Source organism: Leguminivora glycinivorella, chromosome 6 (genome assembly GCF_023078275.1).
Source record: "Leguminivora glycinivorella isolate SPB_JAAS2020 chromosome 6, LegGlyc_1.1, whole genome shotgun sequence".
Lineage (NCBI taxonomy): Eukaryota > Metazoa > Arthropoda > Insecta > Lepidoptera > Tortricidae > Leguminivora > Leguminivora glycinivorella.
The window spans coordinates 5005306-5027619 of NC_062976.1; the positions used below are offsets into that span (position 1 = coordinate 5005306).

The following is a 22314-nucleotide window of genomic DNA, read 5'->3' on the forward strand; positions in this document are numbered from 1 at the left end:
TTCATACCCATATTATCATACCGGCATTGGAGAACCAACACTTCAATCATCTTCTTCTTTACATCCTGTTGCCCTCTGCTGGGGTGTAGGGCTCGAATCATATTTCTCCATTTACTCCGGTCTAGGGCAGTTTGGGTGACCTCCTCCCACCCCATGCCTAGCACCCTGAGCTCCTGCTGAACCGAACGACGCCAGGTCGATTTAGGGCTGCATAGTTTGCGCTTCCCGGGTATATTCCAGGTGAGGGACATTTTGGATAACCCTTAAATACTTTGTCACGATTAAGGTCTGAATTACTAGCTAAAAGAGAGAAATGAGTAATCCAAATTCGTGCAAAAAATATTAATTTATTTAAATGTCGGAAACGGAGACGAAGTTCGGAAACGAGAAATTTAATGATTAAATTTTGAGCTAATTTAGGTCGTAGGTTCTAGTTTTTATAAATTCACACAAAATCCTGTCTACACTGCGGTTAGGTACTCTCGCCTGGTTTGTGCCGTCGGTGGGGGGACGCCCCTCTGGAAATGCAGCCGACCGTAGGTACTCAGGGGCTGTCCGAGGGCTCGGCAAGGGAGGTCTGCTCTGCCTGGCGAGAGTAGCGATGGTGGTGAGGTGGCTGTGGTGGAGTCGACACTCCAAATGACAGCCCGAACCTTGGACCCTGGAACGCGTCATCCAAATCCATGAGAAAACAGTCCGGCTGCATGATTTGTGAACATCCTCGGCAAGCGGAAGGAAGAGAAAGCACCTAAGATGTAGCAGTGATGCCGTGGATGTTCACAATCAGAATCGGAGATTACATTTTGGAAAGATGATGCAGCAGTTTACATTTTTAAAATGAGGGTGGAAATAAATTCTGATGCAATACCGTTACAACGAAATGATTGTGCAAAATCGTTTACAGTATTTAGTATTTAATAGATTGATGTTTGAGGAAGATATTTTAAGCACTAAAATTACAACACAAAGTCTTTTAATCTAATTAGCAAGAATTAACTACATCTGAGTTATTAAATGTACCACTTACCCAATTTGGGGTTTATTACACTCGCGTTACTATAAAAATATTAACGTTGAGCACTTCGACGAACGTTTAGAGACGACAAAATATTTAATTGGTTACATGTCGAAACGATACATGTATAAAGACCGATATTAATGTGCCGTGCGTTCTGTATCGAATGAAGATCGGAAATGGTCGCGCGGCTAAGCGCCGCTGTGATATAGGTGTCACCAGATGTGACAAACAAAAGGACTAGTTGCCGGGGCGCTAAAATGTTGCACGCGATATTATTCTGGGAGCGCTAAAACGGCGCCGACGAACACTGTTGCACTTTGTTTGTTTAAAATAGATGTATATTGTAAATAGTTATAAGTATTAGCTTGTAAAATATATAGTTTTAAGAGGTACATTTATTTATGATTTTATTTATTTGAGTGATAATAGTTTCATGTAACGTATAACGTTACAACTTCTACTTAATAGCCTTGAATAAGAGAATAGTACAGAGCTAAAAATTGATCCTCACTAATAGGAATATTAATTATTTATTTGAACTTTATTCCACAAGGGAATTTAAAAAGAAATTGCGAAGTTAATGCCAAAAGGCATTATGTATTAGCAAAGACATATATTATGTAACTCCGTTTAGACAGATAAAGTCTAAGAAAAAAACGTACCTCAAACTCAAAACCATACAGAAAAAGGTACGGTGACCTAGATGGCGATACACCTTTGGGGGGCGCTCGGCTAGATGGCGCTAATATTAATATTTGACATTTTAACACATATCAAGCTAAAAATATGTTCCAAATTGTCAAAACTGAGGTTCAAAAGTTTTAAGCCTGTGTCGAGAGATGGCAGTCTATGCACTGTGATTACACATTTTACTTTGACAGTAAGGGCCCATTTAGACGGTACGAGAACTCACATACGAGTTTTATTACATTGCGGTGTTTGATGGCTGAGCAAAATTGTATGTAACCTCAACAGCCCGCAATGTAACTAAAATCGCGTGCGAGTTCGCACGCCGTCTAAATCAGGCCTAACGCTCTCTAATACTCGATCCTCTTTGCTACCAGTTAACCTTAAGGCAAAGCAGATAGGTATGTAAGTATTTAATATCAAGTTAAATAACACGTAGGTACAATTTCACAAATGGAATCGTTTAAATATTGGAATCATGTCAGTTTCGCGAGTGCATTACGCTCAAATTTTTTTTTAATCTCTCACAACTGTGCGCAAGAATATCATCTAGGATCAGACACGCCTGAAAGATTGTGAAGAATAACAATGAATAAATTTTAAGTTTTTATAACCGGTTGTACAGTCAACAACACAGCTATAAATACAGACAAAGTGCCAAAAACATGTATACAGATCTTTATTGCCTGTACCACAGAATATATAATAGTACAAGTACAGAAGGCTCACTCCTTTGATGCGTACAAAATGCCGCAATTCTAAATTCTTACCTACAGTAACAAACGGCTCGCACGAGAGCAGCCGGCATTGAATTCTATTGCGCCGCGCGAAGGTCGACACCACTGAACGGGCCGCGACCTCGCGGCCGCCGGCATGTACTTGTAGCGCGACGATAGAATCGCGGAGTGAGCCGCCCCTGTACATACATTAAGGTGTGTATACATATTTTTGGCACTTTGTCTGTATTTACAGCTGCGTTGTTGACTGTACTGGTAATTAATAAAGAATTAAAAAAGTTCTTATCGGGAAGTTGTTCCCACACCGTAGACGATTTTTTTATAATGTATAATATCTAGATTTAGGATTTTTATCGCACCATCATACTTAGTTTTAAAGCTTCAAACACAATACCTGTATTGTTTTTTGAATAAATATATGAGTATGATGCATCAACTTTAAATTATTATCAGAATTAGTCACTTCTCAACTAAAATTCCACTACAAAGCACTCTAACGTCACTACTTGTAAATTCCAACAAGTGCTCAATTTTTGGAAACCAAAAATAAACCCTGATAACATTGCATAAGGTTTTCTTTACTAAAGTTTTGACAGAGAGAAATTTACAAGCGCAACGAGGCTATACAATATTAGACACGGTGCACAGAACCTTCCCAAGATGCCATTCGTTTAGAACGAATGAATAAAAATAAAAAAATAATTCATGTACCTACCAAAAATATCACTTATCATCATACTCTTTTCGTTATCCCGGCATTTGCCACAGCTCATGGGAGCCTGGGGTCCGCTTTGACAACTAACCCCAAGATGTGGCGAAGGTACTAGTTTTACGAAAGCGTCTGCAATCTGACCTTCCAACCAGAAGGGTAAACTAGACTAGAGAATTAGTCCGGTTTCCTCACGATGTTTTCCTTCACCGAAAAGCGACTGGCAAATATCAAATGACATTTCGCACATAAATTCCGAAAAAATATCCCTTATAACAAGTCATAAACAATATTAACACAAAAGAAGCTTCAACATATCCGGGCCAACTAGTGTGATCCTGTATCTCAGGCAGAAATACAACTTACATACTAACAAAACAGGGATTTTATTGTTACCATATGTATTTCATAAGGTATTCAACAAAAAATAGTACATTACGATACACGTGCGTAAAAAAGGAAGTTCGAAACGAGTGGAGATAAATTAAAACATGACCGAAGGGAGTGTTTGAAATCGACACGAGTTACGAATTTCCTTTTCGCACGTGTATCGTACGACGTTTTTCAGTACAGATGACCCTCCGAAGTTTCGACCTGGCATATAATGAACCACTTCTCGTACTAATGCGTAAAAAAAACACCATCTGCACTGAAAAAATACATTACAGATTTTTGAATGGAATAGGTTACTCAAAAATATCATAATTCTCAAAGTACAGCAAAAAAAGATACTAAAACCCCTTATTCATAAACGTACTCTAAAGTTATCAAGCCGATAAAGTTCTTTTGTCCCTTTCCAACGTATTGGTGAGACAGAACATAATTTAGGGTTATTCAGGCCCACGGTGTATATTATTAGCGTATACATTATATAGTGCGCAAACAGCTGGGTTGTTGGCTAGACACACAGCACGGTGACACAAAGCTATGCTTAGTCCATATTTTAGCAAAATGGCCACGGGAGTACCTTGTCTAATGGTTGCTACGGACGCAGGTAACTGCCATTTGGTATTAATGGAAGTGCCTGGAAATTAATAAGCCGCTTGTAACTTTCAATAACCTAACCACAAAATTAAAATTTTGAAAAAACCCCCGACCTCGCGGTCGGATAGTGGATCGATTTTCATGAAACATGACTAAGAACACTCCCGACTAATTCAGCTTTTTAAACAAAAAGGCTAAATCTAAATCGGTTCATCCGTTCGGGAGCTACGATGCCACAGACAGACACACACACAAACAGACAGACATGTCTCTTTAACTCCATAACGGCAACATACAATTGCTACCCTACGTACAGTAAATTGCATGGAAAAATTATGAATACAGATATTTATAAATTTGCCATGCACTTTTGCAGCTCATTGTACCTTGATACATAAGCCCATCTCAAAACTGAAAACTAAGAATTGAAACCAAATAATTACTACATAGAAGGGTGAAATCCTTTCCAAGTAATTATTACTTCTAGAATTTACACTCAACACTCGATAACGACTTGCAAATGGAATGTCTCATCATCCTCCTTGCGTTATCCCGGCATTTGCCACGGCTCATGGGAGCGTGGGGTCCGCTTTGACAACTACTTAATCCCAAGATTTGGCGCAGGCACTACTTTTACGAAAGCGACTGCCATCTGACCTTCCAACCCGAAGGGTAACTAGACCTTATTGGAATTAGTCCGGTTTCCTCACGACGTTTTCCTTCACCAAAAAGCGACTGGCAAATATCAATTGACATTTCCCACATAAGTGAAAAACTTATTAGTGCGAGCCGGGGTTCGAACCCGCGACCACCAGAACGAAAGTCGCACGCACTTACCGCTAGGCTACCAGCAGCGCTAGTTTGCAAATGGAATGTCTATACGTAAACCTGTTAACTCAGCACTAGATTCCTAGTTTACCTAATTTAAAATCGCATAAGTAATTCACTAGACCATTGTAACTACCACGATTTTTTTATATGTAACTCAGTATCGAGAATAACGATTCGTCATAGACTCCATTTTAAATCTACGTGCATACTAACATAATAATTTCCTCGTAGATGTTGTACAAAACGTGGTAGCAGTAGGCCTGGCACATGATGGCCGCGGGAGTATGTCGCCGCGAGATAGATGCCACGTCTTCTTCTAACTGTATTAATGACATAAGGACGGGTAGTCTATCTCGCGGCGACATACTCCCGCGGCCATCATGTGCTAGGCCTACAGTAGTAGATTACATTTACATACCTACTGTAGGTACCTAGGCCAGTGTGAAACGTTTACGATAATATCCCTTTCGTAGCTATCTATCTCTATCGCTCTGGCGCGACAGAGCCAGACTACATTTCTGCGACGTTTCGGTGGCGTTTCGCGTCGCAGAAATGCTATTAAGCTACGGGGCCTGGCCAGTAAAGTAAGAAATGTAATTGTCGGCCACATCACATATTAATGATGGTCGGTCGCCATCTTTCCCCCCCTTTTTCTAGACCTCAATTCGTAATCTGGAGACAATGAGGAACACATCCATTAGGGTTGCAAAAAAACGGTTTTTTTTCTGGCTTGAAAAAAAAACATGAAAAAAAACCGTGAATAAAACAGTTTTTTTTTCTGGAGTATGTTTTTTTCTAAAGTACGAAATCTCAAAATTTGGAAAGTAGTTAATACTTTTTACGGTTTTTTAGACTTAATGTTAACTATTAAACGAATTTAATCAAATAACTTTAATTTCTGGTCTTAGAAAAGTAACATTTACGAAATCTGTAGTTGGTAGTTATCACTATTTACTGTTGACAACACCACCGCCTCTCCACCCTACACGCAGCATCGGGGATTCCCCAATAAACGTTTGTATACTGAATGTTAATTGAATTAAAATGTACGTTATTGTTATTGAAACACTTTACTACTCACGAAAAACCGTTATTGTCGTATTATTTGTTCATCTGAAAAAAAACATATTTATTTAGAAAAAAAACCATGGTGCTCGGTTTTTTTTCATGTTTTTTTTTATAATTCTGAAAATGTGTTAGGTATTTAGAAGAGATGTCTACGAAAATCATGAAGGAGACGACTTTTGGTCAAATTGGCTCTAGACTAATGTAATTGTCGGCTAAGATGAAGCCGGCTGAGGTCAAGAAACATGTACTATTCTGAGTCTTTCTTATATACCTACTGGTGTGTATTTTTTTCTGTTCGACGGAGCCGGGAAGCGGTAACTTCGTTTAGCGCAGCTGTCTGAAATTTGACACTTTCCGACCGGAGAATAGAAAAATAATTTTCACCTTCGGTGTAACGTGAACACTTGAATCCTTTCTAATTGACACAAGTTAAATTATCTTCTATTGAAAATATTTTAACCTGTTTATTTTAAAATAGTCACACACTAGTTACTACATATATAAATAAAAACCGAAATAAATTACACATAAATAGAAAGAGACTCAAGATTTTATTTAAGAAGCCCTTGCTACGGTCAAGATTCAGTTGAGTATAGACTCATTTAGGACAATTATAGTAGAATTAATATAATATTAATACATACATACAATCCCATAAAGGGGTAGGCAGAGCACATAAAACTACTAAAGCTTCAGGGCCACTCTTCGCATATAAGGGGTTAAAAGAAAACGAAACTGTGGCATAATATTAATATAAGCTTAATTCTGATATGTAGTGGCTATAGGTTTCTGTTAGAGTAGCAGAGACAGACAAATGTCGAGTTTTCGACTTGGTAGGGACGGAAATAAAATATGTTCCCATTATAGTAGCAGAAATCCGGAATTTTTTGAAGTGCCACCTCATCCCAGTTGTAAAATACAAAAACAATTGTGATGCTTACACTAATAACGTAAGGTAACGATCTCGCAATCGAATAACGTTCTAAAAACTCATGGTGGGTACTATATACACTCCGCAACTATCCAAGATCTAGCATTGCCCCTTCGTGAGATAAAGCTCCGTGGTCGTAGGCAAACAACGCCCTAGCTTTGAATAATGTATGAGAACACCCTTTACCGGCATAGATTCAAACAGGCTGTATCTACGGCACTGCTTTATATGTCGTCTACTACATGTTTACATTGAGGTCAAGCGTTGGTTGCTATTGCTTGCCGAGCGATGGATGGGAACCAGAGGTCAAAAATCGAAAACCAAACAGTAATAACACCCGACATAGTGGACCGATTTTCATCAAACATGGTTAAGAACATTCTTGACCAATTCAGCTTTCAAACAAAAAAAAATTAATCTAAATCGATTCATCCCTTCGAAAGACACACACACAGAGAGACAGACATGTCTAACTTATAACACCACGTTGATTTTGCGTCAATATTTCAAGTCGCCCAATTTAAGTATGATTATTTAACTACTTACATATTTTTGTATTCCTTAAACTAACCTGAAATAGTTATACAAGGGGGCAAAGTTGTATTTTAACGCCGAGTGTGGAATCCTGAACTTGCGAGTTTTTTAACACACGAGAAGTAAAATACATTTGCACCCGAGTGTAACACAAAACTTTTCCCCTCACTATAGCGAGGAAACTACAACGCAAAAAATGCGTTTATCACTGCTTCCAGTAGTTCCACAGATGGTAAGTCAGTCATCTTTATTACTAGATTCACCAACTTTTATCAATTTTAAAACAGTTATTTTGACTTTATTCAAAGTCAAATTACTTTACCCACCAGTGGATAAAATGCGTTTTTACCCGCTGGTATTAAAGGACAAAACACGTGTTTCCGAGCTAGTGAGGGAAAAATATATTTCTTTTAGCCATGTCATGTGGAATTTTCTGTAACACCAGATTTGTCAGAAGTCGAGCGAACGCAATCAAGCCACTAGAAATAAAAATGCAACAAAGGAACTTGCAGTCTGCTGCAGTTTTGCCTCTCTGTGATTTCAGAGGGTTTCAGCCTGAAAACTACAAGTGCACAACTGCAGAGTTACGTCCCCATGCACTATGCAGTTTGGTGCCTCTTTTCATAAAACAACACTCGTGTTTCAATGCCTCTCACTATGCACCAGTCACATAAATATCTATAATAGCACTCAAAAAGTTTTATCAGCCAACATTTATACAATCATTCGCCCTCTCTCATAGGTTTTCGTAGGTTTTCAAACAATCAAGAGAGCATACTATTTAATTGTCTTGGTGCCGTAGCCGAATGAAAATAAATCGTTTGCAATAGACAACAAGAGCGACAAGACCAATGATGATACTTGTCCACACAACCGAATCCCGCACGTGTAAAATCAGCTTCCGATCGCCAGGTTAACCATGTGCGAAAAGATTAATTAACCCTCTTTCAGCCATTTATGGTCACCCCCAAGGGTGACAGCTAATTTGAAAAGTTTCGAACAGTTTGGGTTTGATTAAAATTTCGGCATTTGACGGCGCAGTCGCTCTTGCATTCAAATTAGTTCTTAATATTTTAAGTAGCTTATCTGCTAGGGATTGGTGTACCGTTGAGTTAAATATTTTCTACGTTTTATACTTGTGGTTATGTGCAGGTAGATGTTCTGGGCAAAACGTTTTGAGAGAATAAAATATATGCATCATTCCATACGTCCATCCAAAAAAGTTCAGTTAAGCGTAGACGATTATTAGGCCATATGAAGTCATACGGTGAAAATGCATTGTACATATTTAAGTTTACACAAAACCTGGTAAAAAAGAGCGATACTAAAATAAATATCGGTCCAAATATTGGCCCCTCGGTAAAACTGTTAAGCCTGAGAGGTCAGCAGTAAAAGTGTTAATAAAACCCGCCCTCGCCAACCTCCAGACAAATTAACCAGCGCGAATAAATCCTACGCAAAAAAAACACCTTTTAATCCGTATTTAATTTGAAAACGCAATATATCAAGCTACAACTCCACCGCTAAATAAAACACGAGTCTATTTTATTACTACGCCATAAAAACACGAATAAATACTGAAAACGTATGCACATAAAGTCGAAAAGAAGTTGTCCTGGGTTTCCAATAATAACACCTGTTGTAGGGTGTCCCTTTGTCAGTGGATCCGGGGAAGTTCCTTTTGAAACTGGTACACCGCATTCAGTAATTTATACGGGACGTAATGAGGTGCTGGCCTTTTTCGCAGACGTAGACACCCTACACTTCGGCGTTTATACGAGTAACTAGTTGGTAGTTGCTCTTTTGACTGCGTATAATACTTGTAAGTAATATAAAATAGGTTCCAATATCATTCATTTCTTAGGATATGTATTGTCACTGCAATGTCACAGTTTCGTTTTCTTTCAACCCCTTATTTGCCAAGAGTGGCACTGAAGCTTTAGTAGTTTCATGTGTTCTGCCTACCCCTTTATGGGATACAGGCGTGATTGTATGTATGTATGTATTGTGGAATGAATGTGGCAGCTTTACAGTGGGTACCTAATGACAGCCGGCATATTATGCTTCCAATTTTATCACTTATCCACGTGGATAAGACATCTGTCACTCTCGCACTGACATACTTGTACTTGCCAAAGCGTGACGGATACTTTATCCACACATAAGTAGTGATAAAATTGGAAACACGATACGCCGGCAGTTTTATCATTTGGAGCGTGATGATTATGTTAGGGTTTCCCCTGCAACTACTTCGCACGTAGCAAATAAAAACGATTTGCCTGTCAGACATTAAACCGCTTTAATTATTGGATGCCGTAAACTGGTGAAATTTTGCTTTTTAAGATGGGGCTTCAAAAAAATGGGTCCTACTAAATACTAGGTACATAGTTCCATCCAGTCACATTCCACAGCGAGAGAGAATCTTGTTACGTGACATGAGAATTCGCTCAGCGCTCGATGCTCGAATGTGATGCACGGATGAATCTACTCCAAATACCGTATTAGTTCAGAATGGTTAAACTTCACAAGTTTTACATGCAAATAGGTACTTAATGAACCTTCCGACTGACTAGAAGATAATAATAATGTGGGCATACATTGTAATAATAAACATATTACACATGGAAACAATAGTACATTGTGCAACAAGGGGACGAAGTTGAATATTACTAACGAGAGTAAGTTAAATTTAAAGACTCGAGTTAGTAATATTCATACTCCCCGAGTTACACACAATGTTTTTCATCACACTTGCCATGTAAAAAATAGATAGTGATCATAGAATTTTAACTATAAAACTCCCGTGAGACTCATACATATTTAAAAATATTCGTGATCATAGAGTTTTCCGTGATCATGATGCATGCAACTGCGTCGAAATATCGGGAGCTCGACAAAAATCAAAAAGGTAATCACGGTCTATATCCCGGTCAATATAAGTCTAATGAAAATAACCGTGAATCATTCTAAAACCCTTATTTAAATAGATGTAAAAAAGTTAAGTACGGTACAAGAAATTTCATTATTCCCTTGGGAGAACGATTTTTCTATTACTCACGCTCCGCCTGCGTGCAATATCTAAAGTGCGGGTGTGATGAAAAATGTATTAATCTTGACAGCTCAAAGAATAAAGACGATAGATATGTATTTATTTCAAGATGGTATAACATTAAGTGCGTCTTCATATTATCCGATCCGATATCGGATGTAGAACCGATATCCTGTACATTAAAGACGCCATCTTTTATTTTTGCCTTTGAAATCCTTCCTACATCGATATCGGATCGGATAATGTGAAAACGCTCTAAACGTCCACTATGATAACATTCCTATTAATAGTATATTTATGAATCATGCCATAAAATCACCTCTTCCACAAAAGACAAACAGAATCTAGGGCCAAAGGATAACTGTTCGTAAGCTTGCCAGTCAGAACACTATAAATATTCTAAGAACGTTACTGCATACTATTTATATCATTTTGATCGTCGCATATCCGAGAGTCAATGGAACCCTCATATCCCTGCGAAAGTCAGGATTGAACCACTTGTCTGTTCAAATTCAGGTCGGGTCTGTAATGGCTCGAACAGGCAACCATTTTCTCAATCACTCCATTCTTAACCACCATCTGATCTGCTCCTGACACAGGCTTTCCAGCAAAGAGACTTGACATATGCAGCAGTTCTTTTTTATGTGTATTTGATAGTAATAGTGTCCCGTCTGGCTTCATGACAAAGATAGCTGATGGTCCTAAGCTGCCTTCATCTCCATTACTAGTATCCACCTCAATCCCTAAAGAGTTATGAAGTTTGCCATCTTTAACATGCACTTCCAGAAGGGTCCTCTCTTCAGCATCATAATAAGTTACCAGAGGTGGACACTTAGACTCACCCTGCCATGTACAAGCTTTGTCTTCGTTTCTGAATCTGTTCTGCAGTTGATATGAACCGTACGCCAGTACCATACTAAAAGCATTCTTCATATTCCCGTAGTTGGAACAGTCAGTATGATTCATCTGTTTGCAAACGTATATACCTTTATCATTTTCAAGCGTATAAACAACTCCGTTAAAATATGCAATATCTCTGGGATATTTGTATTGTAATGGCGCCGAAACACAACTGAACTCGGATTTATCTGAGCATTTCCACAAATTACCATCCCAAGTCACAGCAAAAATACTATTCTTCACAATTGAGAAACCCATAATACCTGCTGTCATGTTATACATTAATCTGCAATTATTTTCTGTGTTTACAGAACAGCGCATTAGTTGTCCATTCCATAAACCAGCGTAAACGAATTTATTAAATTGGATGACAGAGAAGACGCTACTCCCAAGTCTATGGAGAGGCCGGCAGCTGTTAGGCTCCTCCAGGTCGCAGCACAGCAATGTTCCGTTACTCAGGCCAGCATAAAGGTTTCCACCTGCACTTGCCAGGGATTCCACTACTGCCCCACCAGCTCGAGTTTCAAAATCCTTGCAGGAGTTCTTCTCACTCAGATTACACTTCATCACAACACCAGATTTTAGACCGGCGTAAACAAAATCCTCTGCAATAGCCAATGAATGGACTCTGGAGTCTGTTTTATGGAAGACTTCGCACTCGGCAGGATCTTCATGGAGACACCGCAGCAGGCCATCGGCAACACCGACTAGGACGACTGCTGGCGAGGAATAAATGGCGTCGCGAACTGATATGTCACTTGTTCTTATAATTTTATGAAATGGTGAAATAGTTACGTTCACATAAGATCCGTTACTGTTGTCATTTTGAGTTGAATACTGTTCGCTTAGTGGAGAAGCAAAGACCCATGCTAGTTGAAGATACACTAATAAAACGAGCTTCATAATGTTCTGTTTGCACAATACCGTTTAAATTGACAAACGGTTTACTTCTCTCACTGCTCACTCGCAATGTCTAAATGTAAATACCTATAGGAAACAATAGTTGATAAAACGCCGAGCTGATTCAAAAGGTTATAGGGTCATATGAGATAAATCGACGCGCTGTAATAATTTACCACCCACCTATACGTGCAAATAAAGTAAATGTAGATAGCCAGCCGTCTCAGCCAAGGTCACAATCCATATCGCTTCGACATCGAAATGCTTTGTGTCTCTAACACTCTGGGATAGTTACAGTTATATTTCGATTTCCACAGAGCAAGCACAACAAGCGACTCGCTACTTGGCTGGACCCTAAAAAAAGGCGCGATAATTAAGATTTGGCCCACTATCAACACTATTTTAATGTCATTCTCTAAGCAGTAATTGTAATGAATCAATCACAATTCCCTTTGACCAGTTCTCTGCAACTTCATCGTGCAAACTGGCCACGCACAAAGGCCCGCATGCAACACACATGTTTGACGTGGATGTTTGCTGACGCTGTGTGAATTCAAGAGCTGTTTGACCGCCAATTCTTTAAATAAATTCATGCTATGGGTATGTATAAGGTGTAGTGGAGGCACTGTTTGTTTGTATATTTTTTTTCCTCTTTTTTTTCTTTTCTCTATGTCCTCATTTTTTTTTCCTTTACGTCACGATTTTAGTATGAACGTAAGTTACGAACGTGACGTATTGGAAACTCGAATTTTGTATGGAAAATTCGGGACACATTTTTTTATCGTCGGGATCGAATCAGCTCGTGATTCTGAAAAGAATCACGAACTCAAAATCATCGATCACAATCAAAGAGTGTCACATATGTGATGTCAAAGGAGTGTATTCTGTAGTAACTTCTGCATATTCCTTCATATTAGAGATTCCTAATATTTTCCTATGGACTTATAGAGGTTCTTCCACAGCAATCAAAATACAAATACTTACTTTTTTATTAATTTAAACAAAGGGAAATATTATGTTATTTGCGCAGACAAAAGTTTCCCGTATCTAATTAAATAAACAAATCCGAAGAAAGAACAAACATTATTATTATGTAAGCGAGCGTTTTACAAAAGAAATAGCGCGATGGGAAAGTTTCCTGGCGATATTGTAAAAGGAAAAAATACTTTTCTGCTTGATTCTATTTTTTAGCGCGGGAGCGTGGGCGATTATTAAATAGTTTCATTTTTCATTTCATTTATTTATTTCTTGAACAATATACATTTTGTTAGAAAAAATTACGAGCTAAGAACAGTTATTTGTTTTACAAGGGGGCAGAGTTGTTGTTTAACCGCACGTGCCAAGATTCAAAAAGTGGAATCTTGAGCGTTGCGATGGTATCAAGGCACGAAGGTTAAACAAACTTTGCCACCGAGTGAAACACAGCATTTTTCACCACACCAACACGAACAAAATACTGACTATAAAACATTAAAATAAATCAAATCCATGAAACAACATTTATGATTCAAAATCATCATTCATAGGTAAAATCTATCCGTCAGCTTAAGACATCAAGTTAAAATTTGTATGGAATCACTTTGCACTTTTGCTAAAACGCAATTTTTCTATCTGCTTTCGAATAGCAAAGAGAGCCTTTACCAGTTGGTGCGGTGAAAACTACTTTAAAGAAAAAATCCTTGTTAACAAGGATTCTATTACAGAACCAACAACTAGCTTACCTGAACCTGTACCAAGAGTTTTTAACGTTTTATAATACCTACATATGTTACTCAATAAAGGAAGCATCATGAAAAATGCATATAATTTTTATTTCTAGTAAGTAACCGTTTGGAGGCCATGATCACTTTGTCCTTACGATTATGTATTTAATTCCGTGATATTTTATTATTATTATCCTTGAATGAAAGTGCCGCCTCCCGGTCTAACTTCAACAAAGACGAGTGATAAAAGTACTTTTTTTCGAACCCCGCCTTAAACTCCTGAACAACGGTTCCCTTTTATACAACACTTATATTTTATATCTCCACTTATAGACCCATAAAAATTATAAACTTTTGAAGAGATTTGGTGAATTAGTCCATCTGGGGGAATGCCTCGAATCTGAAATTGTAATTCGTGTTATTCGTTGGTAAATTCAGTTATTTTAGGCTACAAGGTTTGTAAGTGGTCTTATATCTTGCAATTTAATATAAAACCTAGTGTGTGGGTGTAATCTTATTATTTAGTCAATGTCAAAAGTGAGTATTTTCGCGAGAAGAGATGACAAAAATATTTTTTCTAATGTAGGTAAATTTGGTGTTTCTCCTACTCAGAATCACGAGCCCTTTCAATCCAGGACAAAATAGTGGCACCAACATTTTACATGCTTTCCACTTTGGAACCGCTCTGTACAAAGTGCTTGAAAATGGTAAAAAGTGGGAAAACCTTTCAAACCTTTCACCTAGTATATATAGCTCCGTATAGACAGATAAAGTCTAAGAAAAAATGTACCTCAGTACCATACAGAAAAAGGTACGGTGGCCTAGATGGCATTACACCTTTGGGGTACGCTCAGCTAGATGGCGCTAATACTTACTAATATATGACATTTTAACAATATCAAGCTAAGAATATGGGCCAAATTGTCAAAACTAATGTTCAAAAGTTTTAAGCTTGTGTCAAGAGATGGCAGTCTATGCACTGTGATTAAGTACACATTTTACTTCGACAGTAACTCTCTATAATACTCGATCCTCCTTGCTTTTAGTAAAATGTAGATACTGAATTTAGGTACGAAATGACGGTGTCCGTGTCGTATGTCTTTCAATACAAGTGGTAAGTATCAGCTTTGCTTAGTTTGGGGCTAAGTTGATCTGTGTAAGGTGTCCCCAATATTTATTTATTTATTTATTATTAATTGTGACTTTATGACGATGGATCATGCCATGCCATCCATAACTATACGCCTTCTCTATAATACATGCAAATGTTTTAATGGATGTCTTCTTAAACTATTGTTTATTTCAGGCATATTTAGGTAATAGTATAGCATATTGAACGTTGAACTCTAGATTTTTTAGCTTCTCTCCATCACTTTCTGAACTGCTTTGTCTATCACAGGTAAGCAATTTCAATTCGTTTTTATGGCACTGTATATTTTATATTATACTGCCCATAAAAACAGATACTTTCGTCTGAAATAGGTTGAAAATAAACTTAATCAAAAGCCTTTCTAATATTACTCACAATACAGAATAAGGTTATTTTCAAACTGGTCGTAAAATCAAAGATTGCATCCAGTAACAAAAAAATATATATTTTATCAAGAAATAAATTTAGGTTTATATTTATTTTAGTTGGAAGCGCTGGTAGCCTAGCGGTAAGTACGTGCGACTTTCGTTCTGGAGGTCGCGGGTTCGAACCCCGGCTCGCACCAATGAGTTTTTCGGAATTTATGTGCGAAATGTCATTTGATATTTGCCAGTCGCTTTTCGGTGAAGGCAAACATCGTGAGAAAACCGGACTAATTCCAATAAGGTCTAGTTTACCCTTCGGGTTGGAAGGTCAAAGGCAGTCGCTTTTGTAAAAACTAGTGCTTACGCCAAACCTTGGGATTAGTTGTCAAAGCGGACTCCAGGCTCCCATGAGCTGTGGCAAATGCCGAGGAGGATGATTTATTTTAGTTATATATACTACAGATTTGACTAACATTTCAAATTAGCCAGTTCAAAATTGTTGCAAACTTCTATGCAGTTATGGACTAAGAGCCCAGAACCGCCAGACCTTGTCTCATTTTCTCAAGGATGAAACTTTGGGATAATGTGGAGTTCGTATCGACATTTGATGTCTTCATATTACCTAGTTTGGCCCGTCAGCTATTTTTTTGCCATAAGGGTTTTTTAAACACTAACTTTCCTTAAATTCTCAACGCTGGTTTTTAAATAAGTATGTGTTAGAAAGGACTGTAAGGATTTGATAATCATCATTACCTGAGCATTTCCGCCTGCCGTAAATTTTACCAGACGCTTGAAAGTATCTCTAACATACCCTAATTTCTCAAGCTACCAATGCCAATATCGTTATTATTTATTCAGTTGCCATCTTTTCTAGATCTAATATCAAAGTTCGAATCGGGGCGTTTGTGTTTGATATCGCAGTGCACTGAATGTACCTCGTTTTTAAGACGCTACAGGAGCGAAAATGCTAAAATGGAAAGGAGCCCCCCTTTCAATTTGACAATTTCAATTAAATATACTAGTGTTATTAACTAGATTAATCGAAAAAAATTGTCCATTCAGAACAACTCAGTTATAAGATATTGCGAAAAAATCTTCAAAACTTAATCAATCGTAACGAAATTTGAGAATCTGAGTAACAATGAAATAATCTGTGTCGGACCGTTTAGTTTTTTTGGCTAATTGTTACCAATCTTGAATACCACACCTTTTTTTGCGCCATAATCAAAAAGGCCGTTTTTGCAAATTTTTGAGGGGCTCTAGCATCTTTAAAAATAAGGATTAAAAAAATCAAAACGGTCCGACACAGATAACAATAATAATAATCTGTTTTGAACAAATCAGTGATCTATCTTCAAAAACCAGGGAGGAAATAGTCGAGAGCGTTTGTAGGGAGAATCGACCCCTCCTGTATCGTCTTAAATTACACAGCATAACAGGTAAACTAAAGCACTGTGAAATTCAAAGTTGCCGTTGTTGATATCATGATTATTTTGGTTTTTTTATCATGCAGAAACGTCTGCGAGCGATATTACATATTTTTAAAGGAAAAATGGAATGCCACCAATGCAATGGAATGGAGGGAAAATGGAATAGATACGCCACAGTAAAGCATTTAAGAATAGGGATGACGGCTATATAAAAAAATGGCATTCTGTTTAGTCTGTCAGTTAGATCGTCCAAAAATACTGAACACATATTTTTGAAAAAATACAAAGATATAGAGCTTCAAAGTTCCGGAGTGGGGGCTTGTGACGTCACTTCTAAGTAAATTATGTACCTACCTAAGCGTGACGTCACGCGAAACTTCAACGCACTGTACCGTCGTCATTTTTCGTTTACGAGAAAAAATAAAAATACGTGTCTAAAATTCTTTGATAATCTAACTGACGGACTAATTAGTATTTTTTAGTCGTCTCGCCTATTGATTGCATGGATAAATTCGTACACACCCAACAGGCCTCCGTGGCGCAGTTGGGAGCGCGATGGCTCCGGCAAAGCCTGAAGTCAGGTTCGAGCCCTGCCGGAGGTGTGAATTTATCCATTTGTCCTTTAATTTAAAAGCTTGATTATTTTGTTTTCGACAGTAGAATTATTTATCGTCTCCATAACGTATCTGTATCTATTATAATTTTTGAAGATCGAATCGGTCCGTTTTCCGATATCGCAGCGCACTGAATGCACCTCGTTATGCGCTGCCGGCAATTTGAACCCACAAAGGCCGTCGTCAAATTTGTGGTGTCTCGGAACGTGAAGATATTGTTTATGTACTACTGGTACATAATGTCGAGATGGTGAGCGATATGTTACAAAGGATCCTTCTGGTCTGGCCCTTATTATATAGAGTGAGCATCACTAGTAGCGAATGATATAAGGCCTATATACACCGTGTTTTAATTCATTCCGTTAACTTCGGGATATAGTTAGGTCCATTATAGGAAACAGACTGGCATAGTTAGTTTTCTTAACCCTTAAATGCATGACTGATAGCTAGCGGGGTTGTGGACTGTTATTATTGACGTGAAATGATGAAAACATGTAATAAATGCACTAATTTTAATTATTGGTAAACAAACACAAGCTTATTTAGTTTCGTGACAGAAGGCAGACTGACTGCCGATTGATTCTATTTCATAACATGAGGACAGTTTTTGAAAGTGACATAATTTTAAACTATGAAGGAGGTCGCGCACCAGCCAGTCGCCAACATACCGGACCCCCAGTGGAACACTAACCACTGGTGGTCACTGGCTGGGTCGCGGCCTCCATCAAAATCAGCTTCCGGGCCGGTCTGCGCAGCACGCCTCCTTTTGTGTGGACGTCTGCCACGCGGACCGCTCCGTCAGGTCCTAGGTAAACTTTTGCTACTCTTCCTAGCGGCCACAAACCACGAGGAAGCGTAGGGTCGGCGATCAACACCACATCACCCTCGCCAAGGTTTAAAAGGTTGTTGTTGTTGGGCCCTCTCTGCCGAAGTGTTGGTAGGTACTCGCGTAGCCATCGTGCCCAAAAATGGTCTGCTAGGCGCAGGGTTCTCCGCCAGTCACAGCGTCGGGAAAGGTCTGCGTCTGTCAGCGACGTGGTCCATGGTACGACCGAAGAGGAGCCCAGAATGAAATGAAATGGTGTAATCGCTTCTGGTGCATCTGGGGAAGACGGGACATACGTGAGTGGTCTTGAGTTTGTTATGGATTCAGCCTCGAGTAGGAGGGTAGAAAGGACTTCTTCTTTCAGTGGCCTATTCGTTAGGCAGGATCTGAGGGCTGCTTTAATTGTGCGTATCAGCCGCTCCCAGGCGCCGCCCATGAATGGTGATGCAGGTGGGATGAAACGCCAATCGATTTTGTGATTAGTGGCATATTCTACAATTGAGTTGTCATGTAGGGATCGTAGTTCACGGGAAGAGCCGACGAAGTTGGTCCCGTTGTCGGAAAATATAGTGGTAGGCGATCCTCGGCGAGCAATGAAGCGCCTGAGGCTCATTATAGCGCTATCTGCAGTGAGTGAGTGCACGATTTCTAGGTGAAGCGCTCTGGTTGTGAGGCATGTGTATAAGGCAACGTATCGTTTCTCGCTCCGTCTGTATAGCGTTACCAGAATAGGGCCAAAATAATCAAGGCCGACGTGGGTAAATGGTCTTTTATGATGATCTAGGCGTTCTAGAGGTAAGTTACCAATCTGAGGTTGCATAGGTTTCGTGTTCCATCTCTTGCATTTTAGACAGGAGCTTGCTACGCTGCGAATGGTTCCTCTGGCTCTTGGGATCGAAAACCTTTGTCGAAGTTCATTTAGAACGAGCTCATTAAACTGATGTGAGGCTTTTACATGTTCGTGAGAGATGATGAGTCTTGAGATGTAATGGCGGCCGTCAAGAATCATGGGGGATTTTGTCTCGTTATTCACTCCTGGTGCGGAAATAATGCGTGTGTCTTGACGCATGAGGCCTTCTTCATCAAGTATAGGGGCGAGTTTCTTAATCCGACTGTCCTTGGGCACTGGCTTCGAGGATCGCAGGTTTGTCAATTCCTCTGGGAAACTCTCTCTCTGGGCTTGCCGAACCAACATCTTCTCCGCTTCTATGATGTCCGCTGCGTGAACCTGGTGGGGAGATGTGGTGTGGTCAATATACAATTTAGAATTTGGGTGTATTGGTCGAGAGAGTTTAAGCCGGAAAAGTCGTGCGCCTGGAGAACGCGGGCGGTGGCGCGAAGTAAACGCAGCCATGAGTTAAAACGCGTCGGATCAGGTACCGAATATGGAAGTGGGATATCAAGGAGCAGAATCAACAGATTTGATTTTAGCTCGGGGTCTGGTGAGGTCTCTTCCTCGTTGATGTGTCGCTCGGTCGGCCAAGCGGACGTCGGTTCAACAAGAAACTGTGGACCAGTGAACCACCGATGAGATGCTGTAAAATCAGTTCTTTTTGGTTTTGTCGCATCGTCGGCGACGTTGAGAGAGGTAGGGATCCACCTCCAATCGGATGGATTAGTGGTTTCCAATATCTCTCCCAACCGGTGTGCGACGAACGGTTTAAAAGCGCGCGCGTCACTCCGGATCCACTTTAGGACAGTAGTTGAGTCGGTCCAGAAAGTGGTTGCGGAGGGTTCAAAACGATGAGCTTGCAAAATAGTCTGTGCGAAACGCGACGCGATGAGTGCAGCTTGTAATTCCGATCTTGGGATCGAAATCGGTTTCAGGGGACTGACTCGGGCCTTGCTGCCGACGAGGGCTGTCGACACGGAGTCATCGCTGTAAGTAAAACGCCAATAGGCAACGCAGGCGTAGGCTTGTTCGCCACCGTCAGCGATTAAGTGCAGCTGAACGTCTGACAAGTCTGACCTGACCATGTACCAGCGCGGGATTTTTATATCGGCTGCGATCCGTAGCTGTGCAAACCAGTCTTTGGATTCGCTTACGTACATCTCAGGTAAGTCTGTGTCCCAGCCAATGCCTGCCCGCCATAATCTTTGAATTATAATACGACCCCAGATCACGACTGGCATTAATAGACCTAAAGGGTCATAGACTTTCATGACATTTGATAACAGGATACGTTTTGTCAAGGTGCCGGTCGGTATCTGGGGTACGGCACGAAAACCTAAACAGTCTAGGCGTGGGTTCCATTTAACACCCAAGACGCCGACATCACTACTGGGAGGCAGGTAAACGTCAGATGTGGCGTCGCTTCGCAGTTCTTTGGGGACGAGAGACAACGCCTCTGGGTGGTTGGAGGTCCACGATCGCATTTCGAAACCACAAGATTTGTGAACTGTGACAACATCGGCGGCCATTTGAGCTGCGTCAGCAACGTTGGTGTGGCTTCCTAGGTAGTCGTCCATGTAGTGGTCTTCGATGATTGCTTTGCAGGCGGCGGTGAAGTTGACTTCGAACATCTTCGCGTTCTTGTTTTTGATGTGGAGAGCAATGAAGGGACTTGAAACTGCGCCGAAAATCATTGACGACATGCGGTATTCCTTGAGGTCGTTGTTCTTGTCGCGCCAGAGAAAACGTTGGGCGTCTCTGTCTCTTGTGGCGATTTTAATTTGGGGGAACATCTCTCTAATGTCGCCGTTCAAGGCTACTGCACCTTCTCTGAAGCGGAAAAGAACGTCGAGTAGGGGAGACAATAGGTCAGGGCCTTGCAGAAGCATGCTGTTGAGGCTTACGCCTTTCGTCGTGGCAGCCGCGTCATGAACTGCTCTCAGCTTTTTCTTTTGAGGATGAAATACACCGAAAATGGGCAGGTACCAGCGAATGGAGCCATCTGGGTTTACACAAGAGGTATTTGCTGCAGGCCGATGGTGATAGGTCTTCGGATCGCACTCTTCGGCGTATCCCTTGCTGATGATGTCATCAATGAACTGTTGAAAAGCTGCGGCAAACGACGAGTCCTTTGACATCTGTCGCTCGAGGGCCTTGAAGCGTGAGAGTGCCTGTGGGTAACTATCAGGTATTATTTTAGGTAGTTCCTCTTTCCAAGGTAGGCCTACTTCGTAGTGGCCATCGTCAAGTTGGCGAGCGGATAACTCAATAATGTCTACGGCTCGTTGGTCTTCACTGTTTTGACGTGGCGGGTATTTTGTGATACCCAGGGCGTCAATGTCGTATTGTCGTTTTACAAGTGTGTCCAAATCTTCTGTAACGTGATGTATAAAATCGATTGGTTTTGACGACAATGAGTGTGCACCATGGAGTACCCAACCTAACAATGTTTTAGAGGCGACAGGGTCATTCTTCTTCCCGCACCGCACTTCCCGGCTCAAAGATAGATGCCAGTCAGGCGCGCCGATCAGGACGGTGGGATAAGCATCCGTATTTGAAAGTTCTCTTGTTAGACTCGATAAATGATCGTAATCCGTTAAATTAATCGTGTTTGGATATCGTGCGCGAAGTCCTAGAGGTTTCACGGCTCGTGCGTTTTCGATTAGGTAACGATCAGGGTGGTTTCGACCGCGTACATAAAAATCAACATAACTTACGTCGAGTTCCGTTGACATATTACTAACACCTTCGATGCGAAGACGCTCCGGACTCGTCGGCTTCGCTCCGATGCGTGCTGCTACGTCGGCGTCGATGAGCGTTGAGATGCTGCCATCGTCGAGTAGCGCTGTTGTCTCGAACGCGCCGTCAGGGCCCTCGAGTACGATCGGGACTACTTTCAGCAGGCCGCGGGGACGTCGTGGAAGTGAAGTCGATGGGGAAGATCCTGTTGCATTAATGGAGCAGTCAATAGTATTCGCAATTTTAG

At 40.3% G+C, this 22314-nt stretch overlaps 2 protein-coding genes and 1 long non-coding RNA gene across 3 annotated transcripts; all 3 read right to left on the reverse strand.

Annotated features, from left to right (window-relative positions):
• Nucleotides 1–327: 327 nt before the first annotated feature.
• Nucleotides 328–1461, reverse strand: LOC125227419. The gene is made up of 2 exons (XR_007177181.1): nt 1028–1461; nt 328–661 (listed from the first exon to the last, which is right to left on the reverse strand). It is a non-coding gene; the product is annotated as an uncharacterized LOC125227419 (long non-coding RNA).
• Nucleotides 1462–18056: 16595 nt separating this feature from the next.
• LOC125227489 lies at nt 18057–19385 on the reverse strand. Its single transcript, XM_048131816.1, has 2 exons — nt 19241–19385; nt 18057–18712 (listed from the first exon to the last, which is right to left on the reverse strand). The coding sequence occupies exons 1-2, from the start codon at nt 19254–19256 to the stop codon at nt 18297–18299; spliced, it is 432 nt and encodes a 143-aa protein (XP_047987773.1). The 5' UTR covers nt 19257–19385; the 3' UTR covers nt 18057–18296.
• LOC125226958 lies at nt 19283–22298 on the reverse strand. The gene is made up of 3 exons (XM_048131145.1): nt 22046–22298; nt 19392–19664; nt 19283–19297 (listed from the first exon to the last, which is right to left on the reverse strand). Exons 1-3 carry the CDS (start codon nt 22061–22063, stop codon nt 19283–19285), a joined length of 306 nt encoding a protein of 101 aa, XP_047987102.1. The 5' UTR covers nt 22064–22298.
• Nucleotides 22299–22314: the final 16 nt, after the last annotated feature.